Source organism: Camelus dromedarius, chromosome 4 (genome assembly GCF_036321535.1).
Source record: "Camelus dromedarius isolate mCamDro1 chromosome 4, mCamDro1.pat, whole genome shotgun sequence".
In the NCBI taxonomy this organism is placed as follows: Eukaryota; Metazoa; Chordata; class Mammalia; order Artiodactyla; family Camelidae; genus Camelus; species Camelus dromedarius.
Genome location: NC_087439.1, coordinates 72,933,855 through 72,958,878, shown reverse-complemented (window position 1 = coordinate 72,958,878; position 25,024 = coordinate 72,933,855). Strand labels below are relative to the sequence as shown.

Below are 25,024 nucleotides of genomic sequence, written 5' to 3'. Positions count from 1 at the left end.
ACAATATGTTAATCCTTATTCACATTGTTGATACCGCAATAAAACACAATTTGTTTTTTCATTTCACACACAAAAAAAAAAAAAAAGGCGGGAAATTGTGCTTTGTCAAGAGGCACTACAAGAGAAAGTTTCTTCTTCCAAATAGATATTATATGACAGATATTGAATAAATAGACATATATGCATTGTAATTCGCAAAGATCTGGCAAGACCACAGGCTAAAATGCCCACAGATTCACTTAGAACCACTGCAAACTCGGCAGTGAAATTAAAAAATAAAAGGCAAGACTTAGCATTGAAAAATACCTAATAAATTTTTGGTTGAAGTGTAAAAGATACCAAATGCGGATGCCATCGATCGATGAACCACCTTGTAAGAGCTTGGCAAAATCAGTTTCCATTACGTGTACAGAGTGACCTTCAGCAACAGTGTAAGAAGACAATTTGGAAAGAGTAACTCGGAGATCAGGAAGCAGCAACCATGGACTTTCTGATTAAAGCTGCAGCATACTACAGAAATAGGAAGGATGGGCCCAGGGCTTCACTGCAAACCACCATCCTTTTGCAAAGGTATATGACGCTCATGTCAAGATAATTTTTTAAACATCGTTATTTGAAAAAGTACAGGAAAATGTCCCTTTAAAAACTCCAGAGGTTACTGAGCAGCTAGAATTAGCTTGTATTGCAACATGTCTTCTCCCTGTAAATGGTAAGTTCTGAGTTATTATCTACACATAGAGGTTTTTTTTTTTAACTCCGACCTTTTATACCTTTCAAATATATAAATAGTATTAACAGTTATATTACAATGTTTGTGTAGTAAACAGAAAATAACTTTCAAAGTGATATTGCATGAGGTCTTTGACAAGGTTGCATGAGAGCACAACTCAAAACAAAACAAAACAAAACAAAGATCCAACTGCGTGGAGTGTTTGGCAGCCACCTTGAAGCATGGATTCGGTTCTCTCGGCCAGTCCTGGAGGTGAGGTCTCCTCTTGCAATGACTAGGAGTGGATGTGGGAAGGGAGGCTACTGGTGCTCCTGCTGGGAAGCCAGGGGTGGCTGGGAGGACTATAGTAGATGTGCAGCTTTAATGCTCATTCCACTCAACAGCCAGACGGCATTAGTTCTGCTTTACGTAAGGTAATTGCTATGTAGGTAACTGGGAAAATGTTTCCGTTTATGATGAGTAGGTGATTCCACTGAAACTGCTTCGCTTACTCTATTGCCCAGAGCTGCACAATGATTCAAAACCAGGTTCCTGTTAGGGCTGCCCCTAGACCAGGGAAGGGGTGAGGCTCGTGAGAGCAGGGACCAAAAATGTCTGGTTAGGTGGATGGGAGGTGTGCGGAGAAGAGGAAGCCCAGAGTGAAACAGACATGAGAAACGTCTTTCGGGAGACGGAGGGAATGAGATTGATTTGAGAGGGAGCCCCATTAACTGGGCAGCAACTTCTTCTCTAACTTAACATTACATTGAACTATTTTCTATTAAAAAAAAAAAGAAAAAGAAAACAGCAACAATAAACAACTTTAAAATGAGCAGGCTTATTAATTTCAAGATTTGAAGCCACGAGCAGGTAAATAAATTTCACAATAAAATGTGGCTCACACTATGAATTCCATACGTCCAATGTCAAAATGTCATTTTAGCGAGACTGCACTAATGGACAAGTTTTCTCTGTACTGAATTTCAGTTTGACTCATTTGGAATTCCACAGAAATTCATCTGTTCACTACAGTAATGACAAGTTGAATAACGGACACATTGAATCATTTTAAGTGTGCATTGTGTCTTTAAGATTAATTTGACTTGTATCATTTTAAGGTGCCCTGATTTTTTTTTCACTTTACTTTCTTCTTTCTTTCATTCATTTTTTTTTTGGCAGTGTTGATTTATTTTGTTAAATACATACCTCAAAAATTACCCATCAAGCTGCCAGATAGGAAGCCATAGAATTAAAAAAAAATCAGGGACAAATACAGAAAATAAATAGGAATTCAAAAATAGTCACCCCACCCTGAGAGCAGGCCGCAGTTTATCAAAAAGCCAAAGCGACTCACTGTGAAGTGGTTTTTTTTTTAATACATAAACAAGTCTCTTCTTTAAGAACTCATTTCACAGTCTATTCTTTCGGATTGTAAAGTTCTCTGTCCCATGCAATTTAATATATATATGTAAATATATAGATATATACATATACATATACACACACACTTGTAGCTTCCTTCATTTACTTTGTAGGTCTTCTCATCCTGGAACTTGCCCGGTGTCTCTTCCATGAGTGCGAGGAAAATGAAGGCAGAGTCTCCCGTGATTTTAATTACTATGATCCAGTCAGTTGTAAAAGCGTAACACTTTAGTGTCTTTGCCAAGGCGATGTCTGATTCGGAAATACTGAACTCATTCAGTCTACAGGTGTATCCTGTGCAACAAAGAAATATCAAAAAAGGTAAGAAAAACAAAACAGACCAAAAAAAAAAAAAGACAAAAATAAAATAAAGCAAAAAAATAAGTTTTTAAAGAAACTAAAACAGAAAATCCTTGGACCGATGTATTGCTTTGCCTGGTAGGAGTTCACATTATCTCTGGTCGATCTCGGCAGGCGCGGCCTTGCTCTTCTCAGCATTTTCCTCCTCAGCCTCCACTTTGTACATCTCCTCCGAGCCTTCCTCACTGTCATTCTCCTCAGACTCCGTCAGCAGCTCCTCGTCCTTATACTCGGCCACGTCCACCGCCGAGCCCAGGTGCTCCTTGAGCTTCCCATGGTGCTTCACGTGGTACCGCTGGTTCTGGAAGAACTTGATGATGGTGTGTTTGGGGAGATCCAGCTGAGCAGAAAGCGTGTGGATCGCTTCCTGGTCGGGGTACAGGCCCACATCATGAATGAAGCTTTGGAGGATCCCGAGAGCTTCCAAAGAGATCTTTGTGCGAGACCGGGGCTTTTTGGCACAGCTGTCTTCAGTCGGCGGAGGCGGGGGAGGCGCTTCTTCTCTGGGAGGGGAGCTCTCCTTGGCTGGCTGAGACTGCTGCCGATGAAGGACCTGAGAATTAAAATTAAAAAAAAACAACACACACACACATTAACAGTTGATTCATTAGTTCACCTTTCAAAAGCCATCATCCCCCTGAAACACGTGGTATCTGTCTAGCACTGGAGTAACGCTGTACTCATTGCAAACTCAGGTCTTCTGAAAACTTAAAAGAATTTCTGGAGGCTCAGAATCCCATCTACAAAACAAGAGGTTAATAATAGTAATGTTTGCTAATGTTTCCATTCTGAAAGGTGAAGAAATTAAGTCATTTGTTGCCCAAAGTCATTCGAATTCAAAGGATCTGGCTCCAGAGTCTCCCTTGCAGTTAACCAGCATGATGCGCCACGTCTCTGAAGCCCAGTGACAAAGAAACTGGACCCAGAGGGAGTGTGCAGGCCCTACAAAAAAGATCTCATGGATTCAAGTCCAGACTCTTCCACTTAGCTGGGTGTCCTTGGGCAGGACACGAAACATCTTTAAGCCTCAGTGTCATCACCTGTGAAAGAAGGGTAGGACACTGATTTCTCAGAGATGCTCTAAGGATGAAATGACATAATGCATGTAGAAAACAGTGCTTACCTTAAATCAGAGGTTGACAAAACTTTTCAGCAAAGGTCCAGATAGGAAATATTTCAGCCTTAGCAGGGCCATACCATCTCTGTTACAATGCCTCAACTCTGCCTTTGTAGTGTGAATATAAACAAAAAGGCACGGCCATGTTCCAATAAACTTTATTTACAAAAACTGTGACCAACTGGCTTTGGCCCATGGTTTATAGTTGATTCACCTCTGGCTTAGGGTGAACATCCAATAAATGAGAGTCATTATTATGTCAGCCTCATAATTACTCAGAGTATATTTGGTCAGAAAATCAATTCTCCATAAAAATCGGAGCAACTTTTATTTTCTTTCAAGCCCCGTTCTTGATCCTTAAAAACTATTTTTTAAAAAAATACAAAAACTTCAAGTTAATTTAAAGATACACCTTCTTCTTAAATTATGAACTTTAAATGACCAGTTTATATGTAAATAAATGGACTTCCTCAATATCACTACAAACTATAAATCCTTTGTTTTGTAAAACACTTCCTATTTTTTTTTTGTTATCCTTCATGTCAAAGTCTTCTGGTTGTTGCAATTAATTTAAATTTCTCTCTCATTTTATCTATTTCTCACTCATTAAAAAAAAAAACCTCCAGTATTTAAATAAATTTCTGGACCCACGATGGAGCCACCCCTGCCTGGAGAGCCCCATCAGCAGACTGAACTTTCGTGTTGCTGTAAATGCTCTAGCTTGACCAGAAACACAGCATCCAGTCAGCCAGTCCCCAAATGCAAAGCCAGCTCTGGGCTCTATACTCATTTCCTCGTTCTTTGATTTTTCTAAGTAAGGGCAGATATGCAGTCACAACCAATCATGCTGTTTCCATGCTGCCACTTCTAATGCTCTAGAAAACCTGCCCAAAACCCTAGTGGCGAGCACCCTCTCAATCCATGGATTGTTTCCTTTGAATAAAGGACATTAGACTCATTGCTGCCCTCTTTCAGTTTTGTCATCTGACACGAGTTAGGCATGCTTATTCTTGATCTTCCTAACTGTCTCTTCCACATCATCTCTGCATGAAATAGTTTCCCATTTTAATATTTATTTATGAACATCCTCAATCTGACTAAAGGAAGAAAGCAATGCAGAGGAGATTGTCAGAACAACTTGCCCCTGTCCTCCTCTGAGGCCTCTGTGCGAAGGGCTTCTGGAGGGGGAGAGGGAGAGGGAGCAGGGACCCCGGAGAGGAACTCAGCCACTGCTCATGCCTTACACCCTCGGCGGCAGTTCTGTGTAACTAAAAGACTACTCTGAAGGGTCCCATTTACAAGTGTTACGTCAACTCTGAAGGCAAAGCCCACATTTCCTACATTCAGACCAGTGTCTAACTTCCTGGATCCTACCAAGACGTTTAAGAATAGTGAGTTCACTTTTTAAAGATCACACATTTCTCTTTAACCATTCTCTCCTATTTTATGTGGCTTTTTCCATGTTAGAGTAACAAATTAAACGTTTTCCAGAGTTCAGGGGGCAATCAGTCCATCAATGCAGAAGAAAACATGTCCAGTTACACTAAAGAATCACTGGTACCACCACTACTACCCCCACACACTACCCATATGACCCCTTTTTTTTTCTTTTTAACTGCAAAACATCAGCATCAAAGCAGGCATTTAAGGAAAAAATCTCTTTGCCATCTATCTTAGTCTCAGGGACTCTCTAATGAAAAACTAATTTCTCATCGATGTGGAAGTGTCAGTCTTTCCTGTAGAATTTAATAAACATTAGGGCAGATGAAACTGTTACTTAGGTAAGGAAGCAGAAAAGGATGAAACTTTCTAAATAATAATTCATAATGGAGTAACAATCAAAATAACAATAAAAGGATAATCAAATGCTGATAAGAAAATCCACCATAATACGCTGACGGCTGGTGGCAGAAAGAAATCTGAAACAGAGGATGGTAAAACAGTGGCACTGAGGTCCATATCATGTTGACCAATTAAAATGAATGTTCCTGGCATTTTCTTTACCACTTTCGACTACGAGTAAACTCATGTGGTCTGCCACGGTAAGCTGGCATCAGCAAAACAGTGAGAGCTCCATTACTTCAACGTCCTAATTATAGCCGGCGGGGAAAGGAGGCTGCACATGGGTCTGCCCTGCCCAGGGCAGCTTTGATGGCAGGAGGACATTTGCTCTGAGTTTGTAATCTGGGCAGCCTGAGCACTGTAATAAATGAAACTCTACGTCAACAGGTGAGGTGGTTTTTTTTTTTTTTTTTTTTTTTTTTGATGAGAGAGAGAGAAATTATGTATGGAATATGTACTCACAGAACATGTATCTTTAAGCTCCAGGACCCCCTTTTAGAGCAATTGTGTTAATTGGAAAACAAAAGAGAATTAAAATGCCCCATTTTCTAAATTATGCTTGCCTTCTGTAGTAAAAGTCAGCAGAACGGTTCCATTTAATTAAATAATTAGATTGGTTCTTAAGGGGTTTTCCATTGTGCGTTGGTTAGATTTAAAGAGATTTTCCAAAACTATACTTTGAAGTTACTACAATCTTTCTGCTTGATCAGGTCTGTTCTTTTCCTGAGGTCCCACCAATGGGCCTACTTCACCTCCCCTTCTTACTTAGAACGCAGCACTAGCAACTCATGCATACAGAGAAGCCACACGTGGAAAAGAGACAACAGTAACAGTAGCCCCCACTTACAGAACACTCACTCTGTGCCAGGCCGGCCTAGGACCTTTACATACATTAACTCATTTAATTCTCACAGTTCCTCGGGAAGGTGCTATCTGGACTAAGAACAGCCTGGAAACATAGAGCATCTCAGGAGAACTCTCAAAATCAGAAATCATAAACAGAGGGAGCTGTCAGTCTGAGAGAGTAGTTTCCAAGGATCAACAACAATGTCGCTGCCATCATAGGAGAGGAAAATGTTTCTCAGAGAAGTAACAGCAATAGAAATGATCAACAAAGTGAAACATCTTGTTTCAGGTCAAAGTTCTATAGTGAGTTGGGAGGCATGACGATATTTGCATGAGGAAGGTTAAACACTATTGCTTGCATCTTGAGCAGGTGAAGAAAGAGCAGTGCAAACAGAGAATAACAAAAGGGGCCGCTCTAGGGGGAGGGTAGAGCACATGCTTAGCATGCACGAGGTCCTGGGTTCAATCCCCAGTACCTCCATTAAAAACCAACAGCTCGTAAGTAAAACTGTCTCACAAGTTACCTACAAGGTCTGCTCGAGGTTTTTCGGCTACCCTACCGCTTTTCTTTGGCTATAATGCCCTTTCAATCACAACCTTTCAATCACAATATGCATAATATCTGAGATGAAAAGAGTCCCCAGGCTATCTGTCCCAACTATCTTCAATCCCCTGAAATGTTCTGATTACTCCCAGCAGAGAGTTTATTGTCTCTAGATAATTTTTAGCAAAAAGAACTGCATACATTTCCTCACTAGCCTACTGTACTAGCTTACTATTATGACAATCAAGGAACTCCTCTGCAGTGCAGCGCTTCTCCTGGCAGTGTGAGTACTCTGAACAGAGGCAGAGCAGATTCTGCTGCTTCTAAGACACTATTTCAGAGGCAGAGAGACCCATCCAAACCCTCTCCTAAAATCCTCCGCCTAACGGCAGGATCAAGCCGTCTTTTCTCACTTCCGCACATCTTGACTGCATAATGTCAACTCTCTTAGCCTCTTCTTCACAGCATAGGTTTCTGAAGTCCCACTGAACTGAATTTTAGTTTTTCTTGAAGTTCCTTGTTACTTAACTAGAATGACTCAAGTATGGTCCCTATTCCAAGCAAGTGCCCCTAGTAACTCCAGTATGAGGCCAAGTCACTGATTTCTGCTGGATGGACAACACGCCCTCCTGTTCCTCAGACCATCTGACAGTTCCGGCATAGATTTCTGGCTGATTGATTTTTTTTAAACCGCGAAATTTACAATGACTTCAACCAACACAGAGAACGTCCTGCCAACTGAACAGAGATACGTGCTTTCCTACCAAGTTCTTCCCACACCCAGATGACTGTTTTCTGATATTTTTTAAAAGTGTAATGGAGCAACTACCCAGATATTTATGTAAATCTGCCCAGGTCCTCAGATTTTCAGCCTCATCTTTTCCCCTCTTTTTCTAAACAGGCCCAGCAGTTGACCTTTCTGTTCAGAAGGTCCATCATCTCTCTTCACATGATTTTCCCAAATAACAGGATGTATCATTCTGCAAAGACAGCCATCCATCCATTTCCTCTTGACCTTTGTAAACTGAAGCCTGACAATTCATCCTAGCTCTGTCTTGGTTTGGATTTTCCTCCATCACAACTGAGCTGAAATTAATCTGGTCAGCAATTCATTTCTGATAATTTCTATAAAGAGAGTTTTAAAAGGTTTATTTAAGAGCCTCTTTCTTTTTGCAGCTTCTATTGTTGATTTTTCAGTATGACAATTAGGGTTCACAGCCGCGAAATATCTAAGTAGCTTCAATAATAATAATAATAATGGTATTAATATTAATAATAGGTGGTGGTATTTGTGTAAAGTTTATTATAAGCCTAACATTGACCTAAATGTTATATATTTTATTTTATTTTATTTTCACAGTAATCCTAGAGTAGGCATTTTTATCCAATTTTTTATGAGAAAACTGGGGTTCAGAGAGTGTAGGTAATTTGTTTGAAGCCACATAGCTTCTAAATAGCAAGACTGGGAATCTAAAACATATCTGTCTGATTTTAAATCCCATGCCCTTAAACATTATGTTCTCCCATCTTCTAGGAGAAGACCACATAGGAAAATGGGGCAAAGGCTCTAGCTAGAGCAGAGGAAACGGACCATAAGTATCAGGTAGTAATAAATCCTATAAGGAAAAATGGAGCAAAGCGCAAGGAGGAGAAGTGGGGGCAGAGGAAGTTGTTTCACTTGATGACCCTAAGGAGGCAGCACTCAAGCAGAGGCCTGAAGGAAGGGAGGACCAAGCCATGGGGGAGAGCATTCCAGAAAAGGGAAAAGAGCGAGCACAAAGGCCGGGAAGCAGAACACGCCGTGTTTCTGAAGACCATCAAGGAAGGCAGCACGGTAAGGGCCAAGCCACCCAATATTGCAGCTACTAGCCACATATGGCTATTCACATTTAAATTAATTAAAGCTGAAAAAAGAAAAAACTCAGTTCCCTCCATCACATGAGCCACATCTGCAACGTGGGATAACCTCACTGTGCAAGACCATGTCAGACGGCACAGATACAGCACGTTTCCACCACCATCATCATCACAGCAAGTAGTGTGGGACAGCCCTCCGCCAGACAGAGATGACAACTGAGGGGTGACCAGGCCAGAGCAGCAGGGCCTTGGCATTCTACTCTCAGGGTGGGGGCAACCTGCACAAGGACCTGCAACCATATAATCTGATCTAGCCCAAACCCTGCAGGGCTTGAAACCGCTACAATCACTAGAGAGAAGAGAAACATTCATGTATCCACATACCAAGTAAGGAAAACTCAGCTTGTAATGTATTACTGGACTTTCAAGGTAGCATCACAAACAGCAACACTATCATAAAAGCATCCAGAAGGATGCATCCGCACTCCCGTCCTCAAGAGAATGGTTAATGTACATTTAACTGATGTCTGCCCTCTTTCTCAGAAGTGCTTATCATGTCTAAAAGAAATTATGTTTAAAACAGTTGACCTTGGGTTAAAAGAGCAAAGAGAAGACAAATTCCATTTATCAAAGATTTATAGAGTGTTTATAGTAATCGGACCCATTAATTTACAAAGCTTTCTAAAAAGGAGTCCTGTTTCCAACAGTTAGGTGTTGATGAATAAGTTATGCGTAGGACATAATTAAATAGAAACTTAGAAGTTTGTTAAGTGTCTTCTTTATTTGCTGAAATCTCTTTGGGCTGAACTATGACATACATGTGTATAAATGAACACGAAGATGGAGATACAGAAAACAAAAGTAAATATATTCAAAAGAGACATCGACTTCCAAATAAAACCCAACACCTCTGTGCTCAGTGACAAAGCACAGTCATAATATGGATACATGTTGTTTCTCTGCCTTCAAAACTGAACATTTTGAAAACACAAGGACAAAATGGTACCATGACAAAAGTTGAGCCAGAAAGATAAAGCAACTCTTCTTAAACTGCTCAGTGTTCAAATAGATTTTGAAGGCTTCAATGAAAACCAGCTGGGATCCATGTGTAAAATATAATGGCTTTTGCCTGCAGGGAAGGAAGTGAGATCTTGAATGATTACGTTTAGGAAAGTATATAATTCACTGTATCATTATGGGGTGAACTGGATTACTTATAATATGCCAAGACTTTGTGGTCTTTTTTATATAGAGAAAATGAGAAATTATTAAGGAGGTGACTGTAGACGGTGGCTGATCCAGCGTGGGCATAGGTAATAGGTTAAAAGCATCTCCCCGGTGGCCGCACTCCCTCTCTCTGACGAGCCTCACCCGAGGAGCAAGCCCCACCAGAGCTTCAGGTCCTACGTGGTGCTGCACAGCGATAGGAGATGACGTTTGTCTGCATTTATTTTGAGTTAATGTCAGAATTATTTTGACTTATTTAATTTTGCCTCATCTATGACAACAGAATGTAAAATAGTTGATCCAAAGAAGGAAAGCATTCTTCCACTAAGAATTCTGACCAAATATACGTAACCGTCAATAAGCACAATTGGTTAGAACAATGGGAAAGCCCCTGTGCATAACTCAATTAGAATTTGTTACATGAATGCATAAGTGCCACTATTTTAAACATATACTATGTATAAAATATCATGTAACTGAGATATTTGTCTTAAGTTTCAATAAACCTAGCTCTCCCCTCTAATGGTAACCCCCACCTGTTTTTTTCAAAATCAGCATTTAAGACTACTAATTTCAGCTCAAAACCTCAGCGGGGGAGAACTTGGCATTAGTGGTTAATAAGTAATGTAAATACCAATGTAACTATTATATCTCTATCTCACCTATTGGACTGTGAGCTACATATTGGCACACAGCAAGTACTCAGTACATCTTTGTTCTGCTGCACTGGATTAATTTCATATTCTCTCTGCCTTTAATTTCAGACCAGTAACTATTCTTGTTCTGTGCAACTTGTTTATTCTTGCTGCTACTCATTTTTAGCAAAACTAGGTTTTAAAAGTAAAAAAGCTGTCACTCGTTATAGGAACTTACATCTAGTAGGTATCTGAGAGTAAACAGAATTTTTTTATGACTGTTTCTTGTGTTAAAAACAATTCCGGGGCATTGCCTAATCCTTAAGTTTGATTTTACATAGAAGTTGTTAGCAGGAGTTTTGGGGTCACAAAGTTCTGATTTTGAATCTAGTCCTTATCCGCCAAAGCAGCTCTGCTTCCTAGCCTTGCAACTCTGGGCAAGTTACTTTCTCAGAGCCAAAGTGTTTGTTAATCTGTAAAATCTTCCTTGCAGTTTTATGAGGATTAAGTGAGATAATGCATGCTAAGTACTCAGCAGAGTTCTTGTCATAAGTAAAGTTTCCATAAGTAGTTTCTATCATTAAAAAATGAGAGGATTTAAAAATCAGTAGTATAATGCCTCATGTAGTTTTCTATCAACTATACTTACTATAAAAATCAGCAACAAATTCAGAGATCTGTCTGTCCTTTTCACTCTAAAGATCTGCAGGTCTACAAAGAGCACGCCCACCAGTAAGGTGTCCTGTTTCTTTGACTCGTATACTGCACACATCTTTGTTCTTTCACATGGCACCGAGCACATGGAAGTCGCCTCTAAAGCATCTGTCACGTGGAATGATGCCTTATAGTCATTCATAACCCCGTTCCAGGTGACACCTTCTAAATGCACAGCCTGGGAGCCTCTTATGGGGACACCCTTTATCAATGGTTCTAGAAATGTGGATCAGGGACCCTCGGGGGAATCCTGTTGCCCTGTAAAGAGGTCCATGAATCAAAACTATTTTCACAGCAAAACTAAGGCATGAGCTGCCTTTTCAACTGTGCTAAAATTTGTACTGATGGTACAGAAGCAGTGGTGGGGGGGACCTGCTGGCCTGTTAATATAAATTAAGTCAGGGGCACCAAAGTTCACTAGCTGTTGTGTTCTTCACTGCCACATACACACAGTAAAAACGCCACTTTCACTTAAGAATGTCCTTGCAGAAGCAGTCATGCAGTGTTAATGACATGAAATCTCAGCCCACGGGGTATACCTCCTTCTAACATTCTGTGTGAGGAAATACACACATTGCACTCCTGCGGCATACACGTAAGACGGGTGTTGTGGGAAAGAGCCCTTGTGCCGCTGTTTGAGTTGAGAGCCGGGGGGAGCTAGCACCTTTGTCATGGGATAAATATCATTTTTACTTCTAAGAACAACCAATAGGCAAACTATGGTTATTCAGACTTGGGTATGTGGCAGGCATTTTCTTAAAAATGAAGTAAACCTGTCACTGAAAAAAAAAAAATCTGATAGTATTTGTTGCAAATGATTAAATTTTACCTTTCAGGGAAAACTGGAATTTTGGAAAACTTGTAGTTTCCACTAAATGCTTAATAGCTCCCCAGTACTCAAAGACTTTCCTGATGATATTGGTGGTGATTTAAGAAATTTTAAAAAAATATGACATACAATGAAATGTGTCAAGATTTGGAAGATCTGTATAACTTAATATAGCAATATTTTCCAAATGACCAATGTACAGTATTAAAAAATTATGAGTAGGTAAAAGATCCATTCAAAGTGCCAGGCAGACCAATGAACTATAATGTATGAAAGTACGAAAAGTTCATTGATATGATTTTAGATTCCACTTTGCAACTAACCTTTAAGAAACTACCACTTGGAGAGCTTTGCTCTAGTATCAAAGAAGAGTATCACAATTACCTGTAAAGACAATTAAAATATTCTTCCTTTTCTAATTCGATTTTCTTCCTTTATTTCAACCAAAACCACATAGAGTATCAGAATGAATGCAGAAGCAATTATGAGAATCCATTTGTCTTCCAGTAAGCCATTTAAAATATTTGCAAAAATACATGAAAAAAAGGGTACTCTCCTCATTTTTTTATTTTGAAGACATAGTTATTTTCACCAAAGTATGTCATTTACACATATGTACATATATTATTCATAATTATTTTCCAACTAATAAACGTTTTAAAAATTTCTCAGGATTAGTTCCCAATAAGGTAGATACTGACAGATATACACTTCCTTGGAGTCTTTAATAGTAAAAGTGAAGGGGGATCCCGACACAAAAAAGTTTGAAAAGTCTATACCACCTGAGTCACATTCAGTATACAGCCCTGCCTTTCCCCTGATGAAAACCAAGAGCTTTACTATAAAATTCAAAATGGACCTTACAATTAGAGACATCTTCACTTGATCACGTCACCTAGGAAGGTCTCAAAGAAGGGCAGGAGAAACCTCACATGTGTCATGATTCACCTCTTGACTTTATCTCTTGTAGACATTTTCACAGGCACAACATATTCGCCTAGCCAGACAACTCAGCACTATTTCTAACTTCAAATGATGTTACTTGAGTTGGCTCTTATGGTTGTAATTTCACATCCTAACATTATAAGACTTATTAAAAACCATGGTTTAGTTTTGTAGCTTTTTTTTGGATTACACAGTATCCTAAGGTCAAAACTCAGGAAATCTGTTATTAAAAATAAAAAAAAGTATCCATGAAGTGACGACAAATTGCAGACTACAGGTGTTAGATTACATTTTGACTCCAGGCAGGTTTAATATAAGTTGGTTTCCTTTTACAATTGCTCTTAGCACATACAGCTATGGGAAGGGGATTTAAAAGGGGAAAAGAGAGAGAGAATAAGAACAAAAAAGAGTAGTGTTCAATAAAAGAAGACCATGTCAGAAGAAATCAATACAAACAAGCAAAATGGTAGGAAGTCTGACATGGAAATATGTGTTCAATTTCATCCAGCCTTAGTCTGAGTTTCCTCTAATACTGTAACCAAGATGGTATTGGAACATCGTGTATGTTTTTAATGCAGTTTAATAATTGTTTCTCAAAATAAACACTTTGGTCAAAGATAAAAGCATAAAAACACTGTGACACAATAATCTGTTAAAATAAACTTGGGGGTTTGGAGGAAGCATAGTTCTTAAAACAGCCTTTGGCTTATATCATTTCCTCTTTGGTAACAAATTGAGAACAACTATACCAACAACTTTGGTATGGTTTGGGTAAAAAAAAAAAAATGTTGTAGTCATTAATTTGACGATGAGGAGGGGCCAGAATCTGCAAACTCTGAAGACATAAGCTGGGTGAGCTGCTTTTCCAATGTAAGGAGAGAAGCCAATCGTAAATTAAGCTGTGTCAAGACGAGTAACTGTATTTCAACCAAACAGACTCCATGACACTTAAGAAAAAATCGTCTCTCCTGTTAGAATGTCAGGGGGTAAAACATGGTCATATAGTGAATCTAGTGGCAATTATATCTTTCTCTTTATCAGGTTTATTTGATCATTTAGGACCTAACATGACCAAAATCATTCCACAAACAGAACAGACAGAATCCAGGAGAAGATTCAGGAAGAGGAGACCCTTCAGGATGGTCCAGGCCATGCCTGTGCGTCCTTCTGCCTAGAAGAAACCATCTCCCAGCCCATCCGCCCCAATCCCACTTGCCTGACACCCATGAGCGTTCACTGCCTCCCTGTTCCCATAAACCTCCACCTCTCGACAAGGTGTCATCTCAAAACACAAAACTGCCTAAAAATTCACAGAGAAGGCCTATCTTTTGAAGATCAGATTCAAGGTACAGATAATATTAAAGTCTTTAAAGACCTTATATTTGAGTTAAAATGAGTAAAGAGTAACATGGACATGACTGGAGCTGACAGTTACCTCTGGGATTCTGATTTCTAAGTGACTGCATGACTTGTTTCACTGATGTAGTTGAGAAAAGCGTGGCTTTTGCACAAGCATGGGTGAAAGAAGAGCTTTTAAGTCAAGTAAAGTTAAAGATAAAGAAGAGCACAAAAGGGTAGGATGATTTGAGTACCAGGAATTCATGATGGTATTAAAAGAACCAATCAGTAAATTATGTCATCAATGGCAAAAGGGTAAGAAAGATGTGCAAAGGATTCAGGATAAGAATGCTCCATTAGAATTCTTAAACAGTTAATCCAGTTGACTAACTCTCAAGTAAACTGTGAACCAAGCGAAAACAACTTCAAATGCCAGTGATACATGACCCAGTAAGTTCTGAAATTTGATTTTTCAAAACAGATCCAAGGTAAATTTAAAAGAACAGAATATGGGCACACCTTGCTTTATTGAGCTTCACTTTACTGCGCTTCTCAGATATTACCTTTTTTTTTTTTTTTTTAACAAATTGAAGTTTTGTGGCAACTGCATTGCCAGATTATGGCAGCATTTTTAGAAGTATTTTTTAATTAAGGTATGTACACTGTATTTTTAGACATAATGCTATTGCACACTTTAAATAGACTACAGTATAGTGTAAAAACATAACTTTCCTATGCACTGAAAAACCAGAAAAAGTTGTGTGACTTGCTTTATTGCTATATTCGCTTTATTGTGGTGGTTTGCAACTGAACCTGCAACGTCCCCAAGTTATGCTTGTACAGAGACTGCTTCAGATAAATTTCATCCAACAAGTTTAACCGGAGCAGAGTTTCAATTCCTTTTAAGTGAAAACATGTTAAGTTAAATAGAGGTAGGGAATATAGATACATTTTACAAGAATAGACGTAGCCAGCCAAGAACTGTGTCAGTGAAGACTTAAATGATAATCCCTAAGGTAAAGCACTAGAGTCAAAATTCAAACCACTTCCAAGTCTCTTACTATTTAGAAATCCAGTGACAAAAATAGTATTTTGAAAAGACCTCTTAAGTGAAAAAAAAAAAAAATGACTTAGTAACAAAGGTGATATGCAGAAAAAGAATATGTACAATTTAAGTCATAGGTTCTCAATAAATTATGCAAGTTTCATTGAACTAAAGCACCATTCTTTGTGATTTACACAACGATTATAGGATGTGACTTGGGGGTCATATGTGAAATTTAATTATTCAAATCTTATTAACTAGCATATATTTGAAGAGCTTTGTCATTCATCCTTTGGATTTCTTTCTTAAAAATAATAACAAACTAACCTCATAATGGCCATGGGTCCTGTGTATTTATTCTGCAGATGGGGAAATGAATACATGACATCAAGCTCTGATCCCCAAATCACAAACCGCTGAGTCTAACATGTAACAAACATCCCCTTACTGCTGTTTATTGAGAAAAATACAAAAATTGTTCTGTTTAAAAGTCTTGGGCAAAAAAAAAATCCATTTTAGTGGGAATAAACATCTTCCAATTAAAACATAAAAATAACACTAAAAATGACAGAGGATACTATTCAGTGTTTCAAATTTATGGTTAAAAGTGAAGACAAACATGTTAGGAAAAATTATAATACATTATGGAGTAAGTTCCTCTCTCAAATGTTAATTTGGAGTGGGTTATAAAGGGATTTTAACTTTTTCTATCTTTGGATACCATTAAAAAGATAATATGTCCAATTTAATCAAAAATTTGCCCACACAAAAAAGAGATGCTTTCTGACAAAGACTCAGCCAGGACTCAGTTTAAGAGGAAACACCCCCTCGTTGTGATGGCACTAGTGACACGGTAGTTATGCTGCAGTCCAGCGTCTTCAGGAAGAGGGTTTAAATTATCTGAGGAGAAAGGGCGTTTGGATTTGAGTCTTTGCTAGGGGGAAGAAAGAAGAAAGAAGGTAGCCCATGTGTTTGAGGTCTCACATGGGGCTGTTTAGAATCCCATGATAGGCCACATTTTCTGTATAATTTTTACAGCTGGGGCCCTCAGAAGTCAGAACAATCTGACAGTTATGGTTAGTGAAAATATTAGATGTTCACCAATAAAATACTACTTCAGCATATTTTTCGCTTTCTGGATGTAACCACTTAATAACAGGACTTGAGAAAACGGCACTGTGTGAATCAAACACATAAAAGTAGAAATATCCCTTTTATAGAAAGCAAGTTGTAGGCAGGACATTATAATCAACCATTCTGGTAAATGACAAAATATCTAGCATTACCACATCACGGACATATGATGGTTTATTATACCCGAGAGTCCAAACTGGGTAAACAAAGTCAAATGATCAAAGAAGGGTCTCCCCCCAGACTGTGAGGCAGAAGTCCTCCATCTCTAGGAAGTGCCAGCAAAGGTTCCTTGTGGTCTAGCAATGAAAAGGTGTCACATGAGAGCTTATCAAACATAGACGTTAGTTTTCAACTTCATTTAATTTTATCAGAGACTGGCTTCCTTGGTATTATTTTCTTTCAAGAGAAAAGAAATTAATCTTATGAAGTAAAACTTCTCAAAGGTTAATTCTAGAGTATTCTTTTCCATTTAAAACTACTTTTAATTCATTAGGAGGGTACTGGTTTTTACATTCTCCACATTAATGATGTTACTAACTGAAACCAGGCATGGAGAAACTTTTGCTTCTAAACTTTGTAGTAAGTACACCAGGTGAGGGACGGAAAGCAGACAGGGCCAGGCACTCTTATTCAGACAGTGGTTTCCTTAAGAAAAGAAATCTTTTTCTCCCAGGGTACCAACGGTGGTCACTGGGAAGAGAAATCTCAGTTCCTTATTCCCCGAGGCGAAGTAACTGTACTGACGATTCCTTTTCCCACAAGAAAGATTTCAGTCTCCCAGCTGCAGATGAACCATTATATTCCCATGAGGCCAGTCAGGCAGCATCCTTATCTACTCAGATTCACAGAGCAAGTCCAATTTTGTCTCTGCGCCACGCTGCCTTGGCTTTTCTAAGCACATTTGCTTATCCTGTGTAGGTCGTCTTCAGAAACTAGAACTGTCAAGTCATTATCCTTCCAAATGTGCATTTGCTTAGGGGTGGATTTAATTTAATAGCTGAAAACTCAGTACAAAACAAATATACTTACAAATGACATTAGCATGGGATTAATCATTAATGCTCTCAATTGCTGTTCCAGGACCCCCAGATCGCCCCTGCTAGGATCTGAGAGCTCTCACTGACTCCCTCCCCTCATCTGAACCTCACCAGCTAGCCAGTCCCATGTGCTGCTGATTATTCCTCTTAAATAGTTCTTGGATTAATTTTCCCCTCTCCACTGTACTTCCACTGCTGATACTCAGACCTGTATAATCTCTTGCCTGAATTAGTATACTTCCCAGCAGGCCTCTCTTCCACGGCCAGCAGAGCATTTTGCAAAGGCCTTCAGCGGTCTTGAGATGGGTCAAGGCCTCTCGCATGTCCGAGGGAGCTCTGCGACCTGACTGCAGCGTGTGCCCCTGTCCTGGTTGCTGCTCCTCAACTCTGCCTTTCAGACTGTGCTCCAGCACTCTAAAGTTGTGGTCCCTACCCTCATGCCATTTTGTCCCCTGATCTCAGTGCCTCTGCCCACTCTGTCCCCTCTACCCAGAAAGCTCCCCTCCTAAGGAATTCTGTGAGGGACCCTGAGCAGCACAATTTCCTGGAAGGCTTCTGGGCCCTCCATCCCACTAGCTTTTGGGCACATGCGCCCTTCTTTTGTGCTTTTCTTTCTCTGTACTTAACTTACATGCCGTATTATAGTCATCTGTCTGCACACCTGTCTCTCCATGAATCTGTGAGCTCCTCAGGGATAGATTCTTTGCTACCTTCTTCTCCATACACTCAGCACTTAGCACAGGGTCCAGCACTGCATTTCGAGTGAGTAGTTGAAATTTAAATTTATCCAAAAATTTCCAGAGTACTTCTGTATTGGTAATAACCATATTATATAGACCAACAGTCTTCTTAAAAATTAAAACATGTCTAATAAAAATTAAAACATGTCTTCCCCTGTAAGAGGGAAAAAGCAAGTTCACTTAGGCACTCTTTAAAAAGGACACCTCGTACCGAAAAGAGCTAAATTACACTGACTTATTAGATTCACACACACACACACACACACACACACACACTCTACATAGGCTAACAACACCACACAGCACCTCATGCAGTTCTTTAATTCTCCCCTAAATTATCTGACCAAAAGTTACTGACATCCAGAGACATAGGTTTAGGGTGTCCCTGTTCTCAGGGATAGAAACCGACATGTTCATCAGTTTGTTTCACTCTCCCCCTCCCTGATCTGCAGAAGTATTTCTCCTATCAACAGAATTCAAAAGGTCTGCAGCAGACAGTTTCTATGACACGAAAAGCTGCTGGAGGCAAAAAAGCAAAACAAATAACAGTGAGAGAATCCATGTAACACAAAGGAAGGGAATCTTTAAAAAATTATAAACACTAGACGTACTTGCTTAAAAATGGATCACAGGTAACACAGTAAAAGCCTGAGACAGGTATGTCTCTCATCGGAGTAAAATGTGAACGAATATGGAAAGCACTGGAGGTCTTTTCCAAAACAAATATTAAATGCTAAGTGATCATCCTTCGAGTAGAATGAATGACATTAACTCACGTGTGAGGAATCAACAAAGAAAGAAAGTTACAAAATTAATTCAGAATATGTATTTTTGCCCCCATTTTGATTCAATCACTGTAGTTCCAACACCACCCAGTCCAAAGAGGGTAAAGCTAATGGTTTAAAGTTCAAGCCAGAAACTGCCTTTGCTGCTTCCTGCATGCCTTGGTAGCTTATTTGGATTTTATTAATCTTTTAAAAAAATATTTAACTAAAATTAAATAAATCATGGGGGAAAAAATCCATGAAAAAAATCTAGAAACCAAATATAAGCCATCTCATTTATCCTTATGGAGACCAAAAAGCATTTCGGCACTAAAGAACATTTTTGTTCGAAGGTGCAGTACTTTTAAGGTATTACATAGTTACCCTTACTGAGAGTATAGTTTTTAGCTTTGTCAGGTTCTCTGTTGGATATATCATTCCAGACTGAGCAAAGAATTCTTTCCAAACTCTACTATCATATTAAAACACTTGATCGTGTGTTCCCTCAAGATTCCTAACTTTCTGTTTCTGAGAAGAGAACAGATTTAATGAGATATTTTCAGAGTAGAGCTAGTAAAGGGAATATTTGTGAAAAGCACTGCCAAAAAGACAATGCATTTAGTAGACACAGAAAAGGGAAATTTTACCATATATACTGGAGCAATGGGTATTAAATAATCATCTCTGAATAAACTCTACAGATCAATATGATCCTTTTGGTCTAAACGAAAGATGGCATTTCCTAAAGGAAATCTCTAAGGTCAACCAGTAATTAACTGAAAGGTTTTGATTGAAAATGTTATTGACTGCTTTCATATCAGACAGCTTCCTGGTTATTATACTTCACGGGCTAAGTAGGTGCCAAGACATTAAACTGTCAATAATCTATTAATACTGGATGGGTCCACTCACTCTCCTTGAATCTGCAGGCAAAGGTATTCAAGCCAAGTACTTGCTTGGAACTAATGCAAATTCCCCAACCCTGATATGGAAATCACATCTTTATCAACTCCCGGCTTAAGTGCCTAGGAGTGTTGACATAGTATAAGAAAAACATGCAGATAATAAATGCTTATTCAGATGAATTAAACTAACATTTGTGTTTTTTTAAGAAATTTCTAAAGGGATGGGGAACATGTCCTGGAATTTGACTTTCTTTCTAAGTCATATTTAACAGTTTCTAAATTGAATGTAATAAACATTTTACAAAGAAAAATGAGAAGTTACTTAAAGTGAGCCTCATAGGTCGCTGCCACTCAGTATCTGGAAAGCAGTTATACAAGTTGTGGGGTGGAGTGGGGGGTACTTTTAATGAATTTAATAGAGAAAAGCACTTTAATTAAATGCTGTCAAAGTGGATTGTATTAATGACTGTACACAGAGGAATTTAAAGCCAGCCAAGTTTATTTAGCAAATAGAAACGGGGCTTTCGAAGCCTGTGAGTATTTATGTTTCCGCAGCCGCAGTCCATCCAGAAGACGATGATGGTGCCAAATGGAACAGCTGAGTTATTAGATATGATTTTATTTATTGTGTATTATTCAAGTTTCAAAGGCCTCAGGGGAGTTAATTTCATTTTCAAAATGAAATACCACATCTGATCAGAAAGGGTTAAGGACAGAGAATATTGTCCCCCAATGCTTTCTGGGCCCTGGAATTCTGATGCAGCTGAGTGGTTAATGGGGACGACCTTTCCTAGGTCCACCCAGTCAGAATTCACATCATCACATAGCAGTGGCAAAGAGATCGATAACACTATTTCTTCTATGACTTTTTCTTCTCTTTTTTTTTCCCCCAGTGATTTGCCACTAGACATAATTCATTCTATTACACATAGCAATAAGCTGAAAAATGACCAAAGCTTCTAAAAATCTCCATGAAAATTTGCTTGCCATAACTTTTTTAATGAAAAACATGAGTAGCACTGACTTCTACAAAGGAAAAGGTATCAAATGTCTGACTTGGGGCAAATAGGGGAAAAGGGGGTCTTCCTCACTATCTTCTACTCAGAGGCTGGCCACAGAACAAACCTATTATTAGTGATAATATTTTAAAAATAAACAAAGAAAATATGAGCCTTAATGCATGAAAGCTGTAAAAGATTGAAAAGCTGGTCTGGCTGGAAACTACTATGTGTGTGTCAAAATGATTTTCTCTACCGTTTGTAAAAATGTAATTATCCATGATATGCTATTATCCATGATACGCTACAAGGGTGAGGGATTTCAAGTAAATCCACTGGAAGCTAAGGATTCGCCTTTGGTCTTCAGTCCCTGACACCACCATGCCTGTGAGATCACAAACCTCCACCATGATTTACCACGTGCTTTTTGCAGTTATATATACACTCTTTGCGTCTGTCTTTAGATTTTAATTCAAAACATGAGAAAGGGGGAGGAGAGAAATGTGAGGATGGGAGGAAAAAAAAAACAAAACAGAAAATCCAGCACCTATTTCCTAGCAAGAACAGAGACAGCAATCACAAATGGAGACATTCAACCTTCCAAATAAATAACCTAATTTTTAATTCTCCCCCTCTTCCCATCCGAGCTATTTATTAATATCATATGTTTGATCTGTGTCTTTGTAGTTCTGGAACTTACAAGCAACTCTGCTCTCCCCATCTGTGCCAAGATGTTTCAGACTAGTCTTTGAAATGCTGTAAATGCAGATGACTGTGACATAAAATAGGAACTGATTACGTACACATTCTATATGTGAGTAATGGCAACACAGAACACAGACGACATGACGTTCACAGAGTGTACTGTACAACTCTGCTTCACCTATGCAAATATGAAGCAATCATCGAAGGACAGCATGCCATCTCTAGCATATCTGTTCTAGGAGCTCAAAATAAATCGGTTGATTTCTTACAAATAATGTGACAAGAAAACTCCCCTGGTACAACAGTAGTTCTAAAATGAAGATATATCAAAGAATCATCAACTGATAGAACATACTGATGTACTTGATCCAGATTATGTTTTACAAGGAAAGAATCCGTCCATTTGCTTCTCTCCTTTCATTACTAAGGACATGACTGTATTAACTCACTACACACACCTTTCGACTATTTTAGCTCTGTCTCTCTGGGAGGCTTTCATTTCACATGAAGCACAGACTCAAATAAGGATTTCTCTCAAAAGTATACTCCTAAATTACATCTACGTGGAAATATTTGACATTTGTCGACCACAATTCCCTTTTCGCTCTTTGAGTACCACACTTTTGAGTTCACTGTTGATATGGATTGTCAAAAAACTGAAATGAGAAAAACTATATTTAAGAAATCATTTGCATGCATATACTGCACTTAAACAGTATATGTTCACTTTAGCACATTCTGTTCATTCAGATCATAATAGAAATAGGAAGACCTTTCCATATCCACATATACTTATCTTTAAGCATTCACATCATCATAGATTTTAGCTCCCTAAGTTTAGAGTACTTCTTAAAAAACAATAGACTCCTCATTTTGAAGTGCACTGTCTGGGTTCATTTTATCTTATCTAAGAAAAAACTCTGTTAAAATAACTTCCCCTGTTTTCTACACGAATCTGTTGGGTCATTGGCACTGGGAAATCACAGACTATGGACTCATTATGCTACACGGTTCTGATTCTGCAAAATAAATTTAACCAGATACATTTAAGTTAGCCTTGTATATTACATACAGAACGAAATACAAAAACAAATGTCACGAACATGAAGAAATAAATTTAAACTAAAGTAAAGTATGAAGGGGAAAGAGTGGAAACAACTACTGTTTAAACATATAACTAATTTTGATACTGGGGTGATCAAGCAATACCTATTAGCCATTCAGTTCTGGAAGCAACTAACCTTTCTTTCATACATTGGTTTTTGGCACGTCTTGATTATGAAAAATAAATTCATGGATATCCACAGAGCTTTAAAAAAAAAAGCTAATTGGAGTCTATTCAGTGTTGTGCTGGTAAATGTTTAACAACCGGCTCTCTAGAGAAAAAAGCCCCAATTGAATCATTTGCCAATTCTTGTAGTGTGGGTAATTCCACCATGGCCAGTTCCATTCTACTAACGGTGTTAACTGGCTTCCAAAATTCCTGAAACCTTAACCATCAGTTCCTGCTAGCTGGCGTAAGCTTACTCCAGCATACCCTGATCTGCTACAGAAAGTGATACATCCCTCCTAAGCTTTCCAGACTTGGCCACTGGAATTCCTTTGCCTGGCGCAACTTACCTGTCATTTTCCTAGCCCCAAAGGGATGAAGGATGACCCTGATGTGATATACAATTCCATAAGAGATTCCATATCTAAAGGTGAAGGGTTATATGATTCGCAGTGAATTAGATCTAGAAACAACTTGTGAGGAAATTGAACTTGTGACCTTAGAACTGTCAAATCTATCTAGTTTGCTTGATCTCCCATTTCTAGGGTTAAACCGAGTAATAATAAAATAAATGAATTTCAGAACTTTGGCAGTTTTCCTTTAATTGAAAGTGTGCTTTTCTATCATTACAAGGGGAAGTTCCAGACTTCAACTTAATAAAAATCAGCAGTAGTTTTCAGCTACATTAGATTTCCACACTAAACAGAAACAGCTGAGAAGCCACAGTAGGTAGGTTTGGCTGCAATAGTCTAAAACTCAGTGGCTGGCTTTCTCTTGTAATTGTCATAACTATCAATCATAAGAAAATCAACTGGATCTCTCTGAGCCCATCTAAGGTGTTCATAATCTGATATTCTATTGCCAATTTGTTTTTCCAAAATGCACTTAAACCTCCCAGGGGCAATGTGTTTTATTTATTTATTTATTTATTTTTTTGTTTTTTACATTTTCATTAAAATCTCAAATGGGGATCAGAAATAGATAAATCAACTCACAGAATGAGTGTTTCAGATAAAAAGAGTCTCTGAGATCACCTAACCCATTTTATAACAGTTACAAAACAGCAGAAGGAAACTCTAAGGGATAAAACCCCTTGTCCACGGTCACACGCCCGGTGACCAGAGTCAGTGTCACCAACAGGTCCCTTTTCTTAACCCCATCATCTTTTCTCCCATTTGGTCAAAGGTTCATTGAAAATAGAAACAGAAAGTAGTTTCTTTCTTTCTTTACAAGATGCGCTAGTTCCTGAAACACTGACTAGAAAGGCATAGGGGTTAACAAACACATACAGAAAAATTGTTAATATTTGAGAACTTTTCAACTTTTTAACTATACTCAGATTTAGGCAAATTCCAGCCATCTACTTTAAATGTGATTTAAAAAAACATAATCTGATGGCCTTGCCTTCTAAAGAAGCATTTATGTTTGCTTCTACTATCATGTAAATGAGACATCACAATTTTTCAAAATTAAAATCAAATAGTTACATTTACCAAGTTCTTAGCTTTGTGTCATTCAATCATGGAGCCACGACTTAAACATTTATTGTGAACTGCATTTTAAATAATTTGGTACCATCAACAGCAAAATTTGCAAATGTTTTACTTTTTTCCTCCTGTTTTTGCTAAATTAGAACTGATTCTATTCCTTCCACGATGACACTATTTCACTCCCCTTACCTGCATAGCTAGGAGGGAAAGAGGTAGAATTCCAGGTGGTGACACTCGGAATTGAGTCGCTTACATGAAACTCACCCATCATCATTTTCAGGACCCATTAAAGACTAAAATCTTAGCAAATTCTGCATCTTTGCTCAACCTACAAATACATTGCCTATTCTGCAAAAATCTGAATTTATTTCCCTGATAGCCTCCAAGCAACTTAAGACCAGAGAAAATTTCATTCCTCTTGTTTGAGTCCATCAAGAGGTCAGTACTGCTGATACTGTAGATGCTTATCTAACTCTGGACCAGAGAGACTCAAACATCATCACTGCATGGCATCTTGACAACTTTGGACTCTAATGAGTTGTGAAGACAGC

General features: G+C 38.6%; 1 protein-coding gene across 2 annotated transcripts in view; it reads right to left on the bottom strand.

Moving 5' to 3' along the window:
- Nucleotides 1-703: 703 nt before the first annotated feature.
- Nucleotides 704-25,024, bottom strand: part of SATB2 (SATB homeobox 2) — a 177,283-nt gene continuing 152,962 nt past the window's right edge. For both annotated transcript variants that reach the window (XM_031452061.2, XM_064485121.1), the window contains exon 12: nt 704-3,044. In XM_031452061.2, the coding sequence (XP_031307921.1) occupies nt 2,583-3,044 (462 nt within the window). In that variant the 3' untranslated portion in view covers nt 704-2,582. The remainder of the gene's footprint in view (nt 3,045-25,024) is intronic.